The sequence below is a fragment of the Sus scrofa genome, chromosome 4, assembly GCF_054392235.1.
Source record: "Sus scrofa isolate SSC_HxYL_T2T_F1_AM1 chromosome 4, Sscrofa_HxYL_maternal_Yorkshire_Landrace_v2.0, whole genome shotgun sequence".
Classification (NCBI taxonomy): Eukaryota; Metazoa; Chordata; class Mammalia; order Artiodactyla; family Suidae; genus Sus; species Sus scrofa.
Genome location: NC_139386.1, coordinates 79,610,233 through 79,633,221, shown reverse-complemented (window position 1 = coordinate 79,633,221; position 22,989 = coordinate 79,610,233). Strand labels below are relative to the sequence as shown.

General features: G+C 45.4%; 1 protein-coding gene across 5 annotated transcripts; it reads left to right on the top strand.

Moving 5' to 3' along the window:
- The first annotated feature begins 230 nt into the window (after positions 1-230).
- On the top strand, positions 231-18,712 carry LOC100514834 (uncharacterized). Of its 5 annotated transcripts, XR_014843811.1 has the most exons (6): positions 235-695; positions 3,724-3,788; positions 6,439-6,501; positions 8,488-11,013; positions 17,404-17,815; positions 17,972-18,712. XR_014843811.1 is itself a non-coding variant. In XM_085022342.1 (4 exons), the coding sequence occupies exons 1-4, from the start codon at positions 425-427 to the stop codon at positions 8,589-8,591; spliced, it is 591 nt and encodes a 196-aa protein (XP_084878468.1). In that variant the 5' UTR covers positions 233-424; the 3' UTR covers positions 8,592-11,896. The 5 variants fall into 5 exon arrangements, 2 of the variants coding, with proteins under 2 accessions (XP_084878468.1, XP_084878469.1); XM_085022342.1 differs by lacking the exons at positions 17,404-17,815; positions 17,972-18,712 and having other exon boundaries at positions 233-695; positions 6,351-6,501; positions 8,488-11,896; XM_085022343.1 differs by lacking the exons at positions 17,404-17,815; positions 17,972-18,712 and having other exon boundaries at positions 8,488-11,896.
- Positions 18,713-22,989: the final 4,277 nt, after the last annotated feature.

Below are 22,989 nucleotides of genomic sequence, written 5' to 3'. Positions count from 1 at the left end.
TTCTGTAGGGGAGAACCCATGTCCTTGTAGTTATGGGTTGATTGTATCTTCCCCTCCAAAACAAACAAAAAAGAAGGTATGTTGAAGTGGTAACTACGTCTTCCTCAGAATGTGACCTTATTTGGGAGAAAAATGTTAGCAGTTGAGGATTGAGTTCAGATGAGGTCGTTGGGTGGGCCCTAGTCCAATAGGACTGTGTCCTTATAAAAAGGAAACTTGGACACAGACACATGCAGGGAGAAGCCATGTGCAGATTGGGGTTTTGCTGCCACAAGCCAGGGAACCATAGGAAGCGTGGAGAGGGACCTGCAGGGTGGGAGAGGAGGGGCACAGCCCCGCCTGCTGCTTTAGCCTGGACTTCTAGCTCCAGAACCACAAGATAATAAATTTCTGTCGTGGGACCATCGATGTGTGGTGCCCTGTTATGGCAGCCCTGGCACACCGGGCGTCTGTCTGTGCCGCTCCCGAGGCTGTCCACAGTCCTTGGTCTGTGCCCTTTCCTCCATCTGCAAAACCAGAGATGTCGCATCTCTCTGATCCTCTGTTCGTAGTCACCCACCTCTACCCACGGCCGGGAAAGTCTCTCCAGTCCAAAGGGATCACGCCATTACCTGGGGCCCACCTGGATGAGCCAGGAGAAGTGCCCCCGTCTCAAGGTCCTCACCTCCACCCTGGTTGCAAAGACCCTTTGCCATGTAAGTACGATGCTCAGAGGTTCTAGGGATCAGGGCTGCTGCATCTCTGCTTGGGGTGGGGCCTTAGTCTGCCTCTCCTGGAAGAGTATCAGTTCTAGTGTCACAATGAGATGCATTAGAAGACATTTTTTTTTTTTTTCTGCTGAAAGTGGAGGTGGAGTATTTGGGGAACATCTGAGGCGGGTGCAGAATAACAGAGGCTCCAGGAGACACGGCCTGGAGGAGGGAGGCCCGGGGGAGGCACAGTGGGGGCTGCCAGGTGCCTTCAGCATGAGATGCGGGGCTTGTTCCAGCTCTGCCAGGCATAGCAGTATGACTTTGGGATTGTCGCCTGTCCCCTCTACACCCCAGTTTTCTAGTTTACAATAAAGGATCTAGACTTTGCAGCTGTAGCAAGAAGCCAATAAGATCAGAGGAATGGACTTTGATAGGGTATTTTGATCTTTGCAGCTGTAGCAAGAAGCCAATAAGATCAGAGGAATGGACTTTGATAGGGTATTTTGATAGGCATTACATGTGACGTGTCAAGCACAGACTAGAAAGGCCTCCCACAGTGATGGGACCAATGCCCCTGATCCCCAGAGAAGCGGGAACACCCAAGAGAGGAGAGCGGCTCCAAACGATCCTGACTGCTCCTCTGTCAGTGTCACTTAGAACCAATTCCCCTGTTATGACGGCACTGAGACCCATTTTAGGGAAAGAGGCGACGGGGGTTAAGCCTGAACACCCAGTGCAGGCCGGGCCCTATGGGAACAGCTTGCCCACTGTCACACCCACACTTCTCACCAGCCGTCTGCTCTGGTTGTCCCTACCCATTTGCGAGAGGAGCCAAGACATGAAGGGTAGGTGGCAGCAGTGGGATCCCACCCAGCCGTCGGCCTCTTAAGCCTCTTCACCCTATGGCTCAGCTAGGGTCATCTCCCATCTCGAGGGTAGATGCGAAGTTAGGGGAGATGGACTCAAAGAACTACTCTGTCCACTAAACACTGCCTCTCATCCCATGTTGGAGGAGACAGAGGTGTGTTTGTTCTTTTTAGGCCCACACCCGTGGCATATGGAAGTTCCCAGGCTAGGGGTCGAATCAGAGCTGCATCTGCCTGCCTACCCCACAGCCACAGCAACACAGGATCCAAGCTGCATCTGTGACCTACACTGTAGCTTGCAGTTTGTGGCAATGCCAATCCTTAACCCACTGAGCGAGGCCTGGGATTGAACCCGCATCCTTACGGACCCTGTGTTGGGTTCTTAACCCACTAAACCTCAACAGGAACACCCATCATTGGATTTTTAAGTGCTTTAAAGATAGAATGTAACTGCACATAAGTGAGAAACTCTTATATTCAATATTTCCACAGAGTTCCTATGGGATCAGTGGGCTCAGTCTTTGCAGACAGATAAATCTCTCCACAACACAAAGAACGCTGTGTGAAACATTTGCTGAAACTGAAACAACTTTCAAGGATAATGGGGATCGTCTGATGAACACTTCTTTTTCCCATTCCTTTCATAATTAAAAGGAAAATTTTAAGCTCAGGCAAGGCAGTGGAAATGTACCTAATGAAAATTCTGTTGGACCCATTCCATTTTCTTGGTTTGTTGCCAGACTAAGTATTAAATGTTAGTGCAAACAATACATCTTTCTGGTGGTATTGTTGTGTCTTGTCTCCCAGAAAATTAAGGCGATTATTTGCTTATGAAGTGGTTTGTTTCTGCAGTTGATCAACTGCCGTCTGGAAAGCCTTGGAACTTGAACCATTTAATAACCCTTTACAAAAGCTTATTTATTAGAGCTGAGACAGAGTTCTTCTCAATTACCTATTTTTCGTAAGTTATTCTGGCCTCTGAATGTTTTTGGATCTCTTCAGTGAGCAATGGCTCTTGAAAGTCTCTGGTTACGTCTGCTTTTGTTCTGAATACCAGCCCTGTTATGTCTGTTTGTGTTCCGAATACCAGCCCTGACGATTCCTGGTCTCTCCATCTGCTCCTTAGTTCATTGCCTACCGCGCCCCACTCCCCACATCCACACACACCTACCACTCTCCTCTCTGAAATCACTTCCAAGTGCAGGAACTCAGTCTTTCTCTTTAGAGGGCGCCCTCCAGGCCAAACCCCATCGTCACTCACATTGAAGGGACTCTTCTTAAACAAGGTAAGGTTTTCTCACTCCCCCATCCAATCTGTCATGAGCTTGTCCCAATTCACCACCTAAGCATTTCTCTAACCCCACACCTAAGCCAGCCTTCCCACCACTGCCATAGTTTCTCACCCTCCTCATCTGTCTTCGCTTTTTGCCATCATGATCTTCTAAAATTTATCTCCACTCCATTCCCAGAGTCATTGTTGAAAGCAGGAGGCTGGCTAATAGCATTCAGCTGTGAAGTCTCTTTGGTCTACCTGTCACTTAGAGTCCTTTTCTTTTTTTGGGGGGTGGGGAGCATCTGCTGCATATGGAAATTCCCAGGCTAGGGGTTGAATCAGAGCTGTAGCTTCCGGTCTACACCTCAACCACAGCAATGCCAGATCTGAGCCATGTTTGTGACCTACACCACAGCTCATGGCAACACTGGATCCTTAACCCACTGAGGAAGGACAGGGATTGAACCCACATCCTCATGGATACTATTTGGGTTCATTACTGCTGAGCCACAACAGGAACTCCCCAGAGTCATTTCTTAAACTGAAACTTAATGGATTAAGTGGAGGAAGCTCTTGGAATAGGGAAGAATCAGGGTTTGGGGTGACATTCAAGGGGTGCTAATTTTCCAGCTTTCACAAGGCCTTTCCTCCTTGAACTTGAAAGTCTTTATCTGTCTTGTGACTTGGATGTGAGATTTCATTGAAGATAAGTGGTTACATGGGTAAAGCAGTGTGAGATCCTTCAGGCTAAAGCACATACCCTCAGTGGCTCAGACCCTGTCCCATCCTGGCCACTTTCTGACTCACTCACACACTGCTCACTGGTAACACGCATGGAACTGGTGAGGGCTCCCTGTGCACGCTGGGTCATTTTGTTTGTGCTCTTCCCTAGATCCCTGCCTTCCCCTCCATTTCTCAGTCTTCCTGGGAGCATCAGCTCAGGTATACCCCCTCCAGGTGAGCTGACTAAGTCCTAAACTGTGTGAATATATTGCCATTTGATTCTTTCTTTTGCTTCATAGCATGCTTTGTAATTTTTGATTGGATGCTAGACATTGCCGACTAAAATTCATAAATGTTTGGAACTGTGTTTTATTCCTCCTGAAATGGTGAAGCTTGGTACTGAAAATAGATAAAGAGCCAGCAGATGACCTAGTTTTAGGTTTGTAGGGCTAGTCTATTTCTGTGGCCCTTCTGTGATTTTGGCTGAGAGCCTGAGGTGTTGACCAGGTTGTGTCCATCTTAATAGACTCTGAACTGCACCATTGTCTTCCCAGCGCCTTGCAGCTATTAAAGTATCTGCCCCATACTCGACAGTCTCAACCACTTCTGCAGGATTTCAGGTCTTTTTACACTGAGCAGTTTAGAAGTTGGCTAACACTTTAGAAGAGGCTGTGCACGGATGTGGGACTCACTTTCCTGCGATCCCTTCCTTGCTTGGACTTGGCCCATAAAGTCCTCAGTTCTTCAGACTTGTGGTTGCCAAGGGGAAGAGGGAGAGAGTGGGATGGACGGGGAGTCTGGGGTTAGTAGATGCAAACTATTACATTTAGAATGGATAAGCAATGATATCCTACTTTATGGCACAGGGAAATATATCCAATCTCCATATATAGATGGAAGTCTACATATATATGGACTGAGTCACTTTGCTGTATAGCAGAAATTGACACAACATTGCAAATCAACTATACTTTAATAATAATAATGATAGAAAGACCCAGGTTCTTAGACAGTCCTGGATCCAACCTCCCTCCCCTCAGTCTCATAGGACTGCAAATTCCTGCTGGCATTCTTCCACAGCCTATGAAGTAACAAGCATCCTCAAGGAAGAAACCAGGGTGAATGGAGCTGAGTTCTTCACCCTGACCTTCTCCCAGGGACCATAGCATTTTGAGCATCCTGTCTCCTTTGATGACTCTCAGTGCTTTAGACAGCAATCATAATTTTATATATTCTTACAATTTTTATAATTGTGTTCTGTCAGAAGGCTGTCCAGTACAGGCTACTTCATGATCAGAGCAGGAAGTATATATGTTTAGTTTTGGTTTGCATATCATTTAATATATTAATGTATATTAGTTATACATGGGACATGACGTATTACTCCTGGCTGTAGGCATAAAAGCTGCCCCTTCAGTATATAAACAGAAATCAATAAAAGATAAGAGCCCACTTCCTAGAATTAGAAATCAGTGAGTTCACGGTTTTAAAAAGTCCCCTGTGCACAGAGCAGAATGGACCTCAACATCCATGTTAGGACTGAGCCAAAAGGTGGAAAGGAAACTACCCCAGACATTTACATTTGTGCCAGACTAACACACACACACACACACACACACACACACACACACACAGACACGCACACACACACCTCACTTCTCCAAGGTGGTGGAATTTCTAATTGGTTTACCACTTTTTCTTAGTTTATTTGGCCCATCCTTTCCTTATGGTATTCTACTTTACAGTAAATGTTCTTCAGCCTTTCAGTTTCCTTTCACATCGTGGAACATGGGTTTGTACGTATTATTTTGGAAAGACTGAAAAGTCGAGGTTGAGGAAGATGAAGATAAGTTGTATTTCTTTGCTCTTCCTTCTATGAATCTTCACCATCAACATTCAGGTATATTGTACTGTCTTGACAGCATATGTCTTTATAAAATTAAGTCAATTATCATGGATAATTAACCAGATAAATCAAGTTAATTATCAATCCATCTTATATTACATGATTAAACCTCACATTCTAGTTTACTTCCTACAATTCCTTTAGAAGCTACTGGACCCTTTGTGTTTTATCATAATTGGGAGCTAAAGAAACACAGAATGATGCCAAGAAGCTCAATCAATGACCAAAGCACAAAGACCAGAATCCTAGACCCATTTCCATTCTGGAAAACAATTATTAATAAAACACACACACACACACAAAAGAGAAAGTCACACAACACTGATATCTTGTATTTGTCTGAGGCACTACTGCCAAATTTCTCAGTGAAGGAACAGAACCTTCCTGTCAGTGCCTAAGATAAAGGCACATCATTTGATTACTGCATGTTTTCCCCTTTTCAATGTTTTTCCACTGTACCTCACAAATAAGATCATAATCTGAGCCATAGCTGTTATTGTCGTTGGTTTTGTCCTAAAGAAAAAGAAGCTAGATAAGCATGAGGATTTTGAGGATGATACAAAAGTTATAAAAAAGAGTTTAACTATAGCAGATATGGATTTTTGAGATAATGATCCCACACACAATGTAAGTTGCAAAGCTACCAGCTTACTTGGGAGTGGGGGTGGGGAGGGGGAAATATGAATCTTAAAAGGTATAAGAAAATATAGTTGTATATGCACATGAGAGAACCCTCCAGTTAGAAAGCATCACTGGAGTGATCAGGCCGGGTTCTTTATCATGTAAGTTAAAAATTGTTGAAGAAAATAGTTTAAGTGATTTTATATTCTCATTCTTTGGATGCCCTGGTACAATTATAACTGCGCCTTTGCTTTCCTTGGTGGTGTCAGATGTGCTGCGGGCACCCTGGCACCTGCTGGCTTCCTCAGATGCGTGGCCTGGCCCCTGAGATAATGAGCTTTTCCACCCGGGTTCCAGGCAAAGATGAACCTACTTTCCATCCATACATGGTTTCTCGCCCACCCTTCCAAATGGCAAAGGGTAAGAAAACTCATCCAGGCTCTGGTGACTCTGGTTTTTTCCTCTCAGTTTCCTTCCGCAGGAATATTGGATGCTTTGCTTTTTTTTCCAAAACGATTTTGCAAAAGCATGTTTTGCATAAAATTTTCCTTAATTCCAAATAAAGTAATAAAAATTTAAAAAACACATAACTGTCCTCTAGAAGGAAATATGATCTGGAACAAAGGATTTTACCAAGAAGCTTTGGCAGGAAGGACGCATCTAGACCACCTAACACCAGGCTTCACACCCAAGATCTCAAGTCATTGTGGGGGTTCAAAGGTTCTGAAGTCTGAGCAAGGTCAGTCTGTGGCCCTTCAGCCACACCGAGGCTCTGGGAATAGTCCCAACTACACCAGGAGCGTGTGCTTGGGAATCTTAATAGTAACAGCAAAGTGTATTTAGTGGAAGGCTTTTCAATGTAAAAAAAAAAAAAAAGGACTTATACATATATTTGATAGTTTCACTTTCAGAACCAAGATACACTTGTTATCACCATCTAGTATATGATCAAAGGACCATCAAAGCAGCATCACTAGGAGTTCCCGTTGTGGCTCAGCTGGTTAAGAACCTGATGAATATCCATGAGGATGTGGGTTCGATCCCTTGCCCTACTCAGATGTGCAGGATCCAGGGTTGCTGTGAGCTGTGGTGTAGGTTGTAGACACAGCTCAGATCTGGCGTTGCTGTGGCTGTGGGTGTAGGCCGGCAGCTGCAGCTTTGATTAGACCTCTAGCCTGGGAACTCCCATGTGCTGCAGGTGTGCCCCCCTGCAAAAGGCAACTAGGGGCACTGTCAATAGTAAACTTTCAGTAAAAGGTAGCAATCATTACCGTGCTTATTAGTCTACAGCTCAAATCTGAAAGATGGCCTTGTAGGTAGCCCTTCATTCTTTGAAAAAAACTGGAATAAAATGGAGTTTTTTTTAATAAACCAGCAACAATCACACATAGTATACAAGTAAACAGAAGTTAATGGTTTTTAAGCAGTGGGGGTGGTTGATTGTGAAGGATTAATGGTATAATGAAAATCTGCATTCGAGGTCAGCATATATATCTTGAACTCTAACATTATTCAAAATGATTTAAAGGTATTTTACATTAATATATAATGCATACTATGTATACATATGCTCATAAAATGTTCAAATATAGAAACACAAAGAATAAAAGGCGACGGTTTCGTTAAGTCCTCTTCTCTTCCAGCCCCTTCCCTCGAGATAAGCGCGGTTCATCAGAGAGAATATGATTGAGCATAGTTTGGGGAAATGGAACACTATTCTTTATAGCTGTAAAAATTTTGCAAGATAACTTTAAAAACGATTACTCAAGTGTAGCTAGCTAATTTTTCCAGACACTGTGACATTCAGCCTCCTAGTGAGCTGAAGGAACAGCAGAAGGGGAGATTTCATTTTTCTCAAGGAGGTACAGAAAATTACATTAGAATTTCTCATTGAAAGTAATTCCACCAGCATTCGAGAAGGCCTGGCTGCAATTCAAGCTTAAGCAGTCTTGTTTCAAATGAAATCCCTTTCAAAGTTACTCAAGTTAGACCATGTCTATAGAGCAAAATGTCCAGATAAAATCAGCGGTAATCAGGGCTGGACCCCAGCCCCCTGGTGTAGAAATCACACTTGTCCCCAGCACAGTCCCAGGAGGAGGGGCCTCTCAAAGTCAAGAGGGGCTATGCCGCCAGCAAAGGCAGAGTCAGCGTGCTTAGAAGTGGGAAGTCACGGGTGGCAGGAAGGAGTTTTCTGTCCTACTCACCATTTTTCCTTTCCCTTCTCTAGTGAGAAGGGAGGCTTCAGGATACAGAAGCAGTGGCTCTGTGGGCAAATTAAGCTTGGGGGTTAGCTATGAGAGGCAAACAACCTCAGCAGCAGAAAGGCTTGTTCGTATTTTGGATCAGCCATGCTACAGACTGTGAAGGATGCGCTGAGAACTAGGCTGCTTTTCTTCATGCATTCAGCTCCATGGTCAATGTCCCTTGAGGACTCCCAGGATCACTGGTGGAGTGGAGCTGAGACCCTGGAGAAGAGTGCTGAGCAACAGAAGAGAGTGAAGCCAGTGTAGGTAAGGGGAGAGGAGAAAGATGGAGAGAGAAGAGGCCACCTGAGTTATGAGAGGCATCTTGAGACAAGAAGAGAAACTTCTGCTCCATCCTCTGGACTGGGGTAATCAGGGTTGGCCGGGGCGGACCTGGCCTGTACAACCCTCAAGACACTGCTGCTGTCTCAGAGGAGGATGCATACAGTACCTGTACAGTCATGCATGGAGCAGGCAAACATCCCTGAAGTCTGACCTTTAAGCCTGTACAGAGGACAACTGACCCCTGCAAATGCAGTCATTCTCAGTAGGAAGGTATGGCACACAGATCTGGAGATATGAAAGAAGCAGGCGTATCTACAGCCATGGGGACAAATCATAGCTCTGCAGGGATGGTTTATATTAACAAGACCCCCAAACTCAAGGAAAATGAACCATGTTTAAGAGAGAGAATCAACTGTGAAAATGGATGGCCTCTGCTTCACAAAGATCACTCAATAGACAAGGCACCCCAGTGTGTGGACACAAATGTGGCCTTTTTCCTGTAGGAAGAGAGTGAGGGCATTTGCTCAGATCTGTGTGTGAGGAAGAGTTAACATAGCCAGCCTGCCCACCATCCTGTGAAATATCCATTCACAAAGCTGGCCCTTGACTAGTTGTCTGGGAGCGTGGCTATCAGAATTGTTGCCAGCATCCCCTAAAGGACAAAGGAGTGGCTCCGTGAGAACCTCCAAACTGTTTGTACAAAAAATGTGGTTTATGAGGAAGCCTCGCATTCCTGTGAGCCCAAACTTGGGTTTATTCTAGGCAGAGCCAGCCCATGAGATCAGCCCCTGATAGAAAACCTGGTCCAAGTCTCTGATGTGCTTGGCTGGCTGGCAGCCTCCTGCACAGGCTGTCACACCTCATTTCTGACTGCAGTGCTCTTGGACCAGCCTATGAAACTCCGCCAGGTGAGGCCTCCCCTGGAAGCTTGCACCTGGTCACCCCCTGACTCGCCCCAGGTCCCTTTGATGATTTTGCTTGGTCTTCTTCCACTGGAGTCAGGCATAGTCATGACACAAGGGTCTGCTGGTCCTTTGGGTGCCACTTGCCAATAGTCAAACTTCGGTCATTCTCTCACTGCTGGGTCCTTTGACTCAGTATGGCTTTCAGCATCCTCAGGAGCTACTTCTACTTCCAGCAAAGACATCTTTGGCATTGCATATAAGAGAAAATCATTTCCTGTGCCAGAAATGTTCCTTCCTCATCCACCTCCTCCTAAGAGGACGTGTCTCCGCCTCTAACCAGCCCATTAAAGACTGTGCCCATGGGCCTGGGCTCTGCAGTGATGGTTGATGTTGGTTAATGTTCGCCCTGCTGCTCTGGACCAGCTGCTGATTGGACTGAGGGTGACATCTTACCCAAGCTGGGATCATTTGCTTTCCTCCAAACTTGCATGGGAGTAGTCAGAGCCAGACTCAGATATTGAAGGGGCTCCAAGGATCCTAAGGACCGTTTTCTTTCTTTCTGCCTTTACGCTGCTTAAATCGCTCAGACTGTGTCTTTTCCTTAGGAAAGTCTTAAATTCCCCTTAATTCACAGAACTGTCCCACCTTACCTTTGTCCTTCTTTAATATTCCTCCCATATCACTGAATTTGCCTTAGCAAAATCTCTCTTGCCAGAAGGCAGAAAGGGCCCGTGTCCCGGTTATTTGCCCAGAACCTTTAAGGCCAAGCACTTGCCCAGCTCCCATTAGGAACTAAGTAAATATTAGTGGAATAAATGGCTGAATGATGCCTATCCCCTGGGCCTATCTCAGGGCAAGAGCCTTGCAAGGTCTTTTTTTGCAAAGAATCCCAAGACCGACTCCCCTCTTTAGCACATTTCCTACGTCTGTGAAGTTTGGTGCACAGGGATTTTTTTTAAAAGGTCAGGTTGAAAGCGTCAATTTTTTTTTTTTTTCTTTTTTGGGAAAGCAAAAAGTGAGCTGTCATTTGGCTCCACGTCGCTTGTATGGGGATGTGAATTATTTTAGCTGACACTCTTGGTAAACCCACCACTGGGGATTTACAGCTTTGTGAAGTATAGCTAGTAACTTTTGAAAAGTGTGAAAAAGTTCAAGAATGAATAGGTCTAACTTTTACAGAGAGAGAGCTAGCTCTCAGAAGGTTGAGTTTCAAAAATAAAGAATCTAGAGTTCTCAGGATATATGCCTCTGATGTGGGGACGGTAACAGCTGCGAGCAAGGAGCCATCTTGAAATTTATCATAAAAATATGTCTAAGGATTTTGCTCATAAACATGAGTGTGGTGTGGTGTTGGGGGCAGAGAGCAGGCAGTGCAGGAGCCGAGCATCAACATCAGGGCCTCCACTCTTCCTGTTAGATGAGTCATACTTTCCATGGCCTGGAAATCCAGAACCAGGGCTTCCAACTTACGGCTCAGAGGAGTGGATGCACATTATGAGGTAAGAGTTTCACAATAAACCTTTATCCTGTTATTCCGTTCATACCCCTGTTCGATTATTTTAGTTCTTTTTTGCAGCTTCTTGTTTTCACATTCATTTGGTCCCTGTTGCTGCTCTGAGCCCTGGGAACATAGCAATAAACAGACAGAGATTTCCTGGACGTGATGGGCTTGCACTTTGTAGTAGGAAAAATGGGAGTGGGAGCACAGCGCGCAGGATGAATTTGTAAAGGACGTGAAATAGGGTGACATGAAATAGTTACGACGTCTAAGATTAGAGCTGGCAAAACACCAGCTCCATCCTATGCGTAAAGAATCACAGCCGCAGAGACAAGGTCCAGTTCAGAGTCACTGTGTCCATCTCTCAATATGACATTTCTAATATGGTTTTATGGCTTTTACAGTAATGGGGAACAGCAAATTATGCTTCAACCACAGGCAAAATTAAGTTAACTCATGCTGTGGTTGTTCATCTTATGCAGTTGCTTAAACATTAATTGATGGCGAGGGATCAGAGTTCAGTCATGTTGCCAGACTTCAGGGGAACAGACAGTAACTTAGGAGCAATTTACCCTCTAATATAATTAAGTTTGATTTTCTATTCCAGAACTCTCGCCGAATAATGCCTTCCTTTGCCACATTTAATGATTTGTGTCTGAGAGACCCTGTATATCATTTGGGGAGCTTACTGAGTTATTATTTCATTAAATTTATTGACATAACCTTTCCTCAATAATGAGTAAAATCAGTTATAATTATGTAGCCTTTTTCTCTTATAGAATTTCAAAATTTTAGGTCTCATTAAATTAGACATTCAACATGTCAACGATTATATCGTACAATGCTTTATTTCCTCTGAAATAAAATTTTCATAAGAATAGAAATAGACGGACCTAATTTAGTTTTTTTCTTTATTATAGAACTGTTTCAAAAATGGCTTCCCAGACTTGAAGTTCTTATTTTATTCTTCCTTACAGTACAATGCTAATAAGTTTGGGAAATTAGGAAGGATTGCTTTCTCTCCCATCCTGCAGCAATGCTTCATTTTATGCCAATGAACTTCCTCTTACATGGCTGGACCTTTTCATAAGCTTTAATAGAAGAGTGAAAAAGAGGTAACTCTCCCAGTTTCTGAATGGTGTTCATCTCCCATAACATTTTACCAGCCTTGTAACCTATACCAGCACCATTTTCTGCTCAAATCTGCCCTACAGTTCCAGTGTTTTTAGGAACTTAGGTTTCTTTTTTTTTTTTTCTTTTTGGTCTTTTTGTCTTTTTAGGGCCACACCCACAGCATATGGAGGTTCCCAGGCTAGGCTGATCAGAACTGTAGCTGCCGGCCTATACCACAGCCACAGCAACGCAGGATCTGAGCCACATCTGCAACCTACACCACAGCTCATGGCAAGGCTGGATGCTTAACCCACTGAGTGAGGCCAGGGATTGAACCCACATCCTCATGGATACGAGCCGGGTTCGTTAACCACTGAGCCACAACGGGAACTCCCAGGAACTTAGAACGTTTTTAAAAAATTTCCAGGAATTCTTTCCAAGATGAAGAACAGAATTCCAGTCATCAAGGTGCAACTATCTTTTTTTTTTTTTTTTTTTTTTTTTTGTCTTTTTGTCTTTGTTGTTGTTGTTGTTGCTATTTCTTGGGCCGCTCCCGCGGCATATGGAGGTTCCCAGGCTAGGGGTCCAATCGGAGCTGTAGCCACCGGCCTACGCCAGAGCCACAGCCACTCGGGATCCGAGCCGTGTCTGCAACCTACACCACAGCTCACGGCAACGCCGGATCATTAACCCACTGAGCAAGGGCAGGGACCGAACCCGCAACCTCATGGTTCCTAGTCGGATTCGTTAACCACTGTGCCACGACGGGAACTCCAGGTGCAACTATCTTTGATGCTGCCTCTTTGACATTTCTTCTGTCTCCAAGTCTTCTTTCTTCCAGAGCCTTTCTCCTGTCTTCTCAGCGTCAATGCCCCTCCCACTGCTCCCCTCACCCCACCACCTTCCTCCCAGTTTCCACATTGCTTCCAAGCCCGTCATCTGGACTTTAGCCTGTGTCTCTCTTCACTTCAACCTGCAGGATGGGAGGGAAAGGCAGAGAGGCAGGCAGCAGAATGTGCCTTTCTCACCCAGGAAGGATTATTTGAGAACTTACACAGACACAGGTCTCTGAACTTGAAACAATAGATGTCTGCTTCGTACGTTAGTGAGTGAACATGTGACTGATGTAGTCGTCATCAATGTCCCTTTCCAGTCCTTAGTGTCATCCTCATTCCCAGGATGCAACGTTCCATTAAAAACTAAGGCTCTTAAGTCTGAAGCACAAAAAGGTCCTGCCGAATGCTCATGATGCTGTCACTGGGGACAAGAAAAAGAAAGATGGAGAGACCTTCATAGACTCAGGAGAACATCGTTAAACCATCCATTCTAATTCAGGTTGAACCAAACTCAACATTCTCAGCAGAATTCCTTCTACATCCTTACAATATATGGTGCTGCCAAGGTCGGAGAGAACTATGCCCATGGGGAATTCTCAAACATCTTTATGGGTTTTTCAGGCCAGTTTTTCAACCTGCTTTTGTCTGTGTCACTGTTTGTGAAACAGTGTGAAATGGATGTATGGCTCTGAAAGCTATAATGGGAATATATATGGAAATCTGTGGCCACATTAATATTTAGAAAAATCTGCAATTATCCATGCCTCAGTAGTAATCTCTGTTACTACTGGTAATTAAGCATGGGTTTAAAGTAATAAGTCATAGAATAGCATTGAAGTAATCATGTCATTCTCCTCGGCCAGCAGTGTGGTTCTGTGTTACTCATTTTCCACCCACTGTTTTCTTGAGCTCTTGAGAAAAAATTCATCTCTTTAATTTGGACCTTGTTTTGCATATTTAAGTTTATAGAAGATTTTATTTTATTTTATTTTATTTTTTTGTCTTTTTGCCTTTTCTAGGGCGGCTTCTGCAGCATATGGAGGTTCCCAGGCTAGGGGTCTAATCGGAGCTGTAGCTGCCATCCTACGCCACAGCCACAGCAAAGTGGAATCAGAGCCTCATCTACAGCCTACACCACAGCTCACGGCAACACCAGATCCTTAACCCACTGAGCGAGGCCAGGGATCGAACTCGCAACCTCATGGTTCCTAGTCGGATTCGTTAACCACTGAGCCACAATGGGAACTCCTCTAGCCAATTTTAAAATGGAACTTGTGCAATCCAACTCAACAGACCTTTCTAGAATGACAACATAAGGGGTATAAAATGAATAGTCTGAAGTGGAGGATGTGTTTTACTCCCTTTTCAGCGGTAGACAGAAATCTCAATCTTGTGCTGTCACATAACATAAGGATGGTGGCACCACCACCAGTTGCTTAGGGAGCCCAGAGGCCCTCCCCCCCACTTGAAGGCATTTATTTGAGTCCTTTGCCATTGACACGGGAGCTCCCCACGTGGAACAGTTTAGGGTGGGCTGAGCTAGGTCTGCGGTGGAGGTAGGCATGTTCCTGCTGAGCAGTCAGGGCAGGTGCCAGCAGGTATGTTCCTGCAGGTGCAGACAGGTGAAGGTGGCAAGTCCTCTCCAGGTGTCCATGAAGACTGTTCCCAAGAGAGCTCTAGGGCAGGCCACACGTGGGACCCCACTGAAATATCTCCTGCTGTGGACTGAATGTGTGTCCCCCATATTCATATGCTGAAGTCCTAACCCCCGATGTGACTGTATTTGGAGATGGGGCTTTGAGGAGGAAATGAAAGTCACATGAGGTCATAAAGATGAGGCTCCATATCGGTCAGCTCGGAGGTGCCAAACAAACTCTACAAACTGGGTGGTTCAGACAATAAATATTTCTCACTGTTCTGGAGTCTGAGATGTCCCAGATCAAAGTGCTGGCTGATATAGTTTCTGGTGAGACTATCTTCCTGGCTTGTAGACACAGCCATCTTCTCTGTGTGTCCTCACATGGCAGAGAGAGAGAGAGAGGGAGAGACGGAGGGAGGGAGGGAGGGGAAGAGAGAGAAGAGAAGGAGAGATCGTGAGCACTGGCTCTGGTGTCTCCTATTTTTCTTATAAGGGCACCAGCCCAGTGGGATTAAGCAGAGTAGCCCTGGGGGGTCAGAGCATCAACATATGGATTTTGGAGGGAACACAATTCAGTCCATAGCTGGCCTTGATCCACCAGGATTAGTGCCCTTAGAAGAGAGAAACCGGTGGCTTGCTCCCCAGCCTGTCCCGCCCACGAGCACTGCCTGAGGGCACAGGGAGGGGACTGCCCTCTGCAAGCCAGGAAGGGAGCTCTCACAGAGAATCCAATGGGGCAGAATGCTTGTCTTAGAATTCTAGCCTCCAGAACTGTGAGAAGTAAGTGTCTGGTTTTTTTGGCAGCCAAGCAGACTCAGGCAGATGGGGATTTTGGTGTTGGTGCTGCCCTAGTGTTCGTGCCCAGGGCTGGCCACTGATGCTGTGGTCCAGGCGGCGCTGTTGGGTCTCATCTACCCTTGTGGTCTCTCTCCTCTTGTCTATTTCATCCCCCAGCCCTTGCAAACCAGCCAGCCCCAATCCCCTCCTGCAGAATTGCCTAGGTCTCTATTTATTCTCGTTACTGTCAGCTACCTGTGCGTTACACCTGCGTCTTTGCGGCATTATCTTTTGATTAACATGTACTCCTCTTTCCCCTAAAAAGAGGCTCTCTTGTCATTTGAAATATCTCGGATCTATATTGTCTTTGACAAGCCTATTGACCCTTTCTTTTTGCTTCTCTGCTGTAACTACCCTGTTCCTTCCTGAGGAAGCCGATGCGCCTATGGCTGAAAAGGGGGGAGCGTCACAGCCGAGAACCTGTGAACAAAAAAAAAAAATGCTTTAACATTTCCAGATGGTCTCTCCTTCTTCTAACACTAAATGGGAAGAAGTCTCTGATTTGGAAAGACTTACAGGAGAGAAAAGGCAGTATACAAGCAGAGCAAGGATGGTAATATAAGCAGAATGTGATCAATACTGTAAAAAAAAGTTCAGTTACACTCTGAAATAGGACACCAATTAAAACAAGGACGCTTGGGAAAGTTGGATAGAAAATGTGTTAACTTGTCCCTTGAAGGATGAATAAGCGATTGAGAACAGAACATGATACATAAAGCATCTCAGGAGAAGGAAAAAAGCATGAGAAAAATATTAAAGGGGTGAAAAATATTCTTAAATATTTTAGCAGTGATTTTCTATACATGTGTTCATTGCAAAAGTGCCTCTTCTTTTATTTAAAGCAATTGTGCCTGGAATTCTACCTGGAAATAATCTGTGAGTTATTGTCTATATTGCTGCTTACTCTTGAGAGTTTAAAGGAAGCTCTCTATTTAAAACATTCTTATTCAGGCATTTCATTAAGCCATCTTTCTTGCCCTCATGTATTCACTACATAATGTTAAATCTGACTTGGTGCTAAGAGACAGATCTTTGAACTTGTACTTGAGAAATCCTACCACCTACTCTTGTCAGTGAGGGCAACTTGGCCATCAGTGTGTGTTGCAGTAGAATCTAAAGCTCTTGGGTTCACAGACCAGAGAGCCTCCATCCAAGTGCCTCCAGCAATGGGACCAGGATGGTTGACACAGATTGCGGGTACAGAGGACTCAGAAACCCCAAATGACGGGCCTGGGAGAGGTCAGCTCCTGACACTGACCACAACCCACAGGGTTCAGCTCCCCCTCCATCCAACATCATCTACTTCCCAGGTTTCTGCTTCCTCGCAACCCTAGCTTCCTCGTCGTGTCTTCTGCATCGTGACCTTTCGGCTCCAACAACCAGAATTCACTTCAGTTTGAAATGTTTGATTTGAATTACAAGGGAGACGTTCGGGTGGCTCTGCTTGTCATTTTGTGCCAGCCCAGGTCTGGTTTATTACCCACACTCTGGACTGAGACCCTTGTGTCCAAGTCCATCTCTGGTTGAGGATGCTGGCAGATGGGGGTCCCCAACCCTTAGGGGCTTTCTCTTTAGCAGGAGCTGGGGAAGATGGTTTCACTTGGGGCAGAGTATGGTCTGAAAAGGGTACGATGGACAGAGGTACAGACATCCTGAGTAACTGAAGTGAGACACATTTCCTGACTTCCACGGCTGGCTTAATTAAGGAAACCAGAGAGTTCTGTGAAGAAACCCTTAAATCTCATTCAAACACATGCCACCTTGACACCATGATGTGTTTCCGGGTCAAGTTTTTTTTAGAGTTAGATGCAAAACGGAAGCCAATACAGGTATTGTTGCTTATTAGTTACATGATGTTTAAGTCTCTGCCGATCTTGAAGAGAGGGTCAGAGAGACTTAGCAAGAGGCTGGGTATCTGTGCTCTTTGCTTAAATCACAACCTGCTTGTTTTCCTTAAACTTTCTAGGGAGGACTGTTCAAATTCTGGAGCAGTTCCCTATCTCATATGATGCATAATAGGAAGTGCTATAGTCCGAATATTTGTGTCTCCCTAAAGTTCGTCCATGGGATTCTGCCTCCGGGTGTGATGATATTTGGAGGTGGGGCCTCTGGGAGGTGATGAAGTCATGGGGGCAGCTGTCACAAGAATGGGATTAGTGCTCGTGGAAAAGAGACCCAGAAGGCTCCCTTGCTCCCTCCTCTTCTATGAGGACACCGCCATCTAGGAACCAGGAAGCCGGCTCTCACCAGGCTTGAATCTGCAGGCACCTTGGCCTTGGACTCCCAGCCTCCAGAAGCATGAGAGGGAAATGCCTTCTGTTTCAAGGCCCTCATCTAGGGTGTTCCGTTACAGCAGCCCAAATGGCTGAAGATGTGAGGTAAGCATTCTGTAAGGTTAGAGACTGGTCATACTGGAATTTGTCTTATTTTTCCTCTTTAAGGATTTATTTTCATTTGAAGTTGACATTGAAGAGGAAGCCTACAGAATAAATATGTTATATGTAGCTGATTTTAAAATTGGGTTTTCATTTTAGGAGAAGCTTTGCATTGCCGTGTAGCTAGAAGTAAGGTCAAGAGAGGATCACTTGTAGAATCAGGGTTGGAGAATTCTCGCCCTGATCTCACCCTGAGCACTCTGCGTCTCTGCTTCTCCCTGGACCACGGCGCCCTCAGTTCTAGGATGAAAAGGTTAAAGCAGGTGGCAGGAGCTGGGGGCTGAGGAGCAGGCTGCAGAGCTCTCACCTCCTCTATCGCAGCCCGGTTCACGCCTGCAGAAGTTGTGAAGCAGAAGAGGACTTTGTTCTCAGAAGCCTAGGAATTGTGCTATTGCTTAAAATGCTTTAAATTGTTGCTGATCTTGCTAATTGAAAGCAACCAGGCTGAAAAGCTACATACCCCATCCTGCCCCTTATCTGCGGTTCTGGGACAGGCTGAACCATAGCATGGAAAATAGAGCAGCAGTCACCAGTGGGTTAGGGGTTGGGGGATGTTTACGTAGAGAGTTTTTGGAAGTGAGGGAACTTTTCTGTCTTGGTTATGGCTGGGATCAAATCTCACAGACCGCTGTGATCATCTATGTGGGAAAAGAATCTGAGAGAGAATGGCTGTGGGTATAGGTAGGACTGGGTCCCTCTGTGGTGCAGCAGAAATGATCAGAACCTTGTAAATCAACTCGACTTCAATAAAACAAACAAAAAAAGACCTCACGGACCCATCTCTCAACAAAGTCAATGCTACCGTATGTAAATTATAAAATAAAATTTAAGAACCCACCACTGATAGATGTTTCATTATGTAAACATGCCAATGTGTTAAAATGACTAATTACCCACTTCGGGTGCTGGGCCTTCTGTGATAACACAGCCATTTTCCCTCATCACCAGCCAGATGGTTGCAGCTTTAGTGCCCTCCTGTGCCCCCCAACACCGACCTATTTTTTAAGAGAGAATTTAGAATTCCTGCTGTTCAAGATAATGAGGTGGAAACTTCTCGCCTCTCGGGGGCGAGTCTGGACCTCCAACAAGCCAGCGAGCATGCCTTTGGATGGCCGGCAATGACACGATAACCTCGAGGGCTGCAATTTTCCACGTGGGCACAGACTGTGTCTGCAATTGTTACCACTGGTGAAGGCTGGTGATTAACTCGTAAAGAGTAGCGCACCGGCAATGGGAAAGAGGAAAGTTTTTCTCAGCACCCTCTGAGCAAGAAGATGGTTAGGGTCCTCAGAACACAGGAGAGGAAATTTCCTTTGACGCCTTGACAGTCTTAGTTTGGAGGTTTCCAGGTTTGCTTTGCCATGGCAGGGAGAGTGGATGCTGATTTCGAAGGGAGGTTTAACCCCTTCCTGGGAAAACAGAAGTTAAGGGCTTACCTGTCCATCATGTTCTATCTCCATATGTTGTCCTGTGTCATCCCCCTACCCTTACCTGCTGTGCCCGCTCCACAGCGCTCTTTCGCATGATCAGCCGGTGACTTTTGCCAGCATGCGGTGGAATCGTGCTTTGCCTTCTGTCCTGACTCATCACGGAAAGCTCTGGGGTAGAGTTAAAACAACAACAGCAGCACACAGAGAATGAGAAGACACATGCCTTGTCCCAGCTCAGCTAATGACTGGCTATAATTCTTGGATGAATCCCTAAATATCTGGGAGTCTCATTTTCTTAGCATTGAAAATTGAGGGAAATAATAATTGTTGTGATTCCTCAAAGTGTTTTTGAAAATACGTCAAAAGAAGCCAACACCGAACACATGTCAGCTGTGGTTGTTACTATTATAAAGAGGATCAAGAATGGGGGCCCAAGCAATAAAAGAAGAAGTTAGGTGAAAAAAGCAAGGTGGGAGTTCCCATTGTGGCTCAGTGGGAAGGAAGCCAACTGGTGTCCTAAAGACGTGGGTTCAATCCCTGGCCTCTCTTAGTGGATTAAGGATCCGGTATTGCCTTGAGCTGTGGTGCATGTCACAGATGTGGCCTTGATGTGGTTGTGGCATAGGCTGGCAGCTATAGCTCTGATTAGACCCCTAGCCTGGAAACCTCCATATGCTGCAGGTGCTGCCCTAAAAAGACAAAAAAAAAAAAAAAAGGAAAGAAAAAGAAAGAAAGCAAAGTAATTTTTCTCCCCGTTTCTTTGACTTGACATCAAAAGTCCAAACCACTGACCACAGTTTCAAGGCTCCATCCTTCCTCCTCCTTCCAATTCTGACACCCCGCACTTAGATGTGGGCCCGGGACCGTACTCCTGAGCTACTGCAGCAGCACCAGCCTTCCTGGCAGCGCTTCCCAGGCTCAGACCACTACCTTGAAAGCCTGACCTTCACCAGTCTCTTGGCCTTCGCCTGCTCAGAAGCCTGCTCCGGCTTCACTTTGCCTGCCCAGGATCTATGCTCAAACCTTATCTGAAGTCATTTCATAAAATCAAACATACTAAACCCAGTAAGTTTGTCTTTATTTCCTCTCATAGGACAAATTTGCCAAGAATCAGAATCCTCGCTAACTCTCAGGGTTTCATGGATTTTTAAAAATATAGAACGTACATAAATTAATATGCAGTTCAGCCGACTTTGGATTTCATTCCACAGCACCTTCCATGAGCTTCACAGAAGCATATGCTCGGAAGAAAATTGCAAAAATGATTTACTAGATCTTAAGCACATCTTGGCTCAAGTCATTTCTCTTAATAATCACCAAATTCCAGATGAAGCTTCCGTTTTGTAGCCCTAACTGGGACCACTGGGCACTTTTTCTTTCCACAAAGAAATTGAGAGAGCTCCTAAGGCAGCAATTCTTTTTAACTGCCAAACAATGTGCTCTTTTTCTAAAAAATTAACATGCTTTTGCAGACAACAAAAGGAAGCTGCATTATAAGACGCTAACCGAGAAATGGAGCCCTTTGGGCAACTGTCCTGAAATAGTAGTTTAGGGGAGTTTTTCTTTTTCTGGATGTTTGTCTCTTGAAGCCATCTTCCAGACAAAATGAAGCTGAGAACTTCTCCCCACCCTGTCTGCCACCTTTGACAGGTATATGAAGCGGAAATGACAGTGTTTATTAACCCTCTGGCCTCTCTCCGGCTGTCTCTTCTGAATCCATTGTTGTGATTTACAAGGAGGACACCTTTCTGACTTTCTTCTTTTCTCTGATTTTTCTTTAGTGGGAGTTAACACGGCCTCAGTCCCAAAGCAAGATCACTTTGAATTAATATCACAATGTATAACCCCAACTTTTCCTTCCGTTCCCCAGAAGCAAAAGATTATAAACCCCAAATCAAATTTCCCTCCAGGCTCTGCTTTCATAGGTTTAGGTTATGTTTTGATAATACCTTTATCTACATTCTAGAGAAAATAATTTCCCTTTTAACGACATTTCAAGATTTTGAAATAAGCCATTTTCGAATTACATCTGAGTAGGCTTATCAAAGTGCAACCAGCCTGATGATGACTTTGGTTTTGTGCTTTTTGTTTGTCTTTGAATGAGTTTCATCCAAGTGTGTGAGGCTCTGTAGCACAGAGTGGGAAGAAGATGCTTTGCTTCTTGCGATGCTGGGATTGGTTTTACAAGTGTTTTCGAGGGTGAGGGCTAATGCAGCTGTGTCAGCTGAGGTCCTCTGAGAAACAGATGCTAAGGCAGAGTTAGACACAGAGGCCATAGGCAGCAGTGGTGAAGGGGAGAGGGATGGAGTAGGGAGGGAGAGGGATGGGGGTCTGACACCTGTCAGAGGAGAGAGAGAAGGAAGCAGAGCTGGAGGAGCATCAGATGCAGGGGTCCCTGCAGTGCTTCCTGTGAAGGTCTCAGCCGAGCTGATGGGGAGTCAGTCCCTGGATGAAGGATGCTGGTCACAGGGATCCTGTGAGGGAGGAAGGGCTCAGATACCTGCAGGGAGCCCACTGGGGAGTGTGGCTTTGGCACCAACACCACAGCTGATGAGAAGGTACAACAGCTGACACTGAACCTCAAAGCCAGTCCTTTTGGAGGGAGATGGAGTGGTGAGTCTCCATGGTCATCACACGTGCTCAGAAAGGTCCCATGTCAAGGCCACCAACTTGAAGTAATACAGGTGTCTCAAGAAAAGTCTTTCTTCATTAATCGAATGTGTCCCCCATTTAAAGGCTCTAAGGAAGCAGCGTCAGGGAAACCATGTCATAACTGGCTCAGCTCAAGTCATTTTTCTTCAAGGGTTTAAGTCACGTTTTAATAAAAACTAAATCTCAGGCTGAGCAGACAGATCCAGAGGCTTGAAGCACGTTGACTCTTTAGACATGAACTAAAATCCTCTGCAACACTCTTTACGTTCCAGTGTGTGAATGGACTTATAGATATTATATAGTGTTCGTTTTATTGAATCATTTCCTTGCATTAGGAGCTCAGTTCTTGGTGGACACGCAGGTGAACAACCCCTGTGATGCGAGCTGTTCAGCTACACAGAATGGCCCAGAATGAAAGCCCGAGGTCCCCGAGATAAATGGAAGCTGATGGTTGGGGTGGGGAAGCGGGTTGTGAGAAGGAGGATCATCTGGGCCAAACACAAGGGTCCGTGTTCAAGGACAGACTCGTTTGCTACTACTGAGGACACTGTGGATCACAGGACAAAGAGCGAATTGCAGGAGCAGAGCCACTGAGTCAGAGGAGGCATCAGAGCCAAACCAACCTGCTGTGACTCAGAGGTTGATGACATGTGCTATTACGTCTACTCCTCTCAGATTCATCTCAGCGTCTGCGTGGGTGGGGGCTGGCGGTCCCTTCTCTGGGTGTCAAATAAAAGCGGAGGGAGGGAGGAGGGGGGCCGTGGCTCCCTGCATAACCGAACAGAGCTTTGGGCTGGGCTGGACCCCCCAAAAAGTTGCACGTGTATCCTGGAGTGTGGCTTATTCATTCTTAACATCAGCCTTCATTGTTCACAAGGCTTTATAAATAATCTGACACATGAAAGTCTATTCATCATGCACAGCATAGCTTATTTCCCTGTTATTGAACCCTCTTCCAAGTGTCGCAGAAATGAGTAATATATAATATATATGAGTTGTGTGCCTGGTAAGAGGGCCAGATACAGTGTGGCAGGG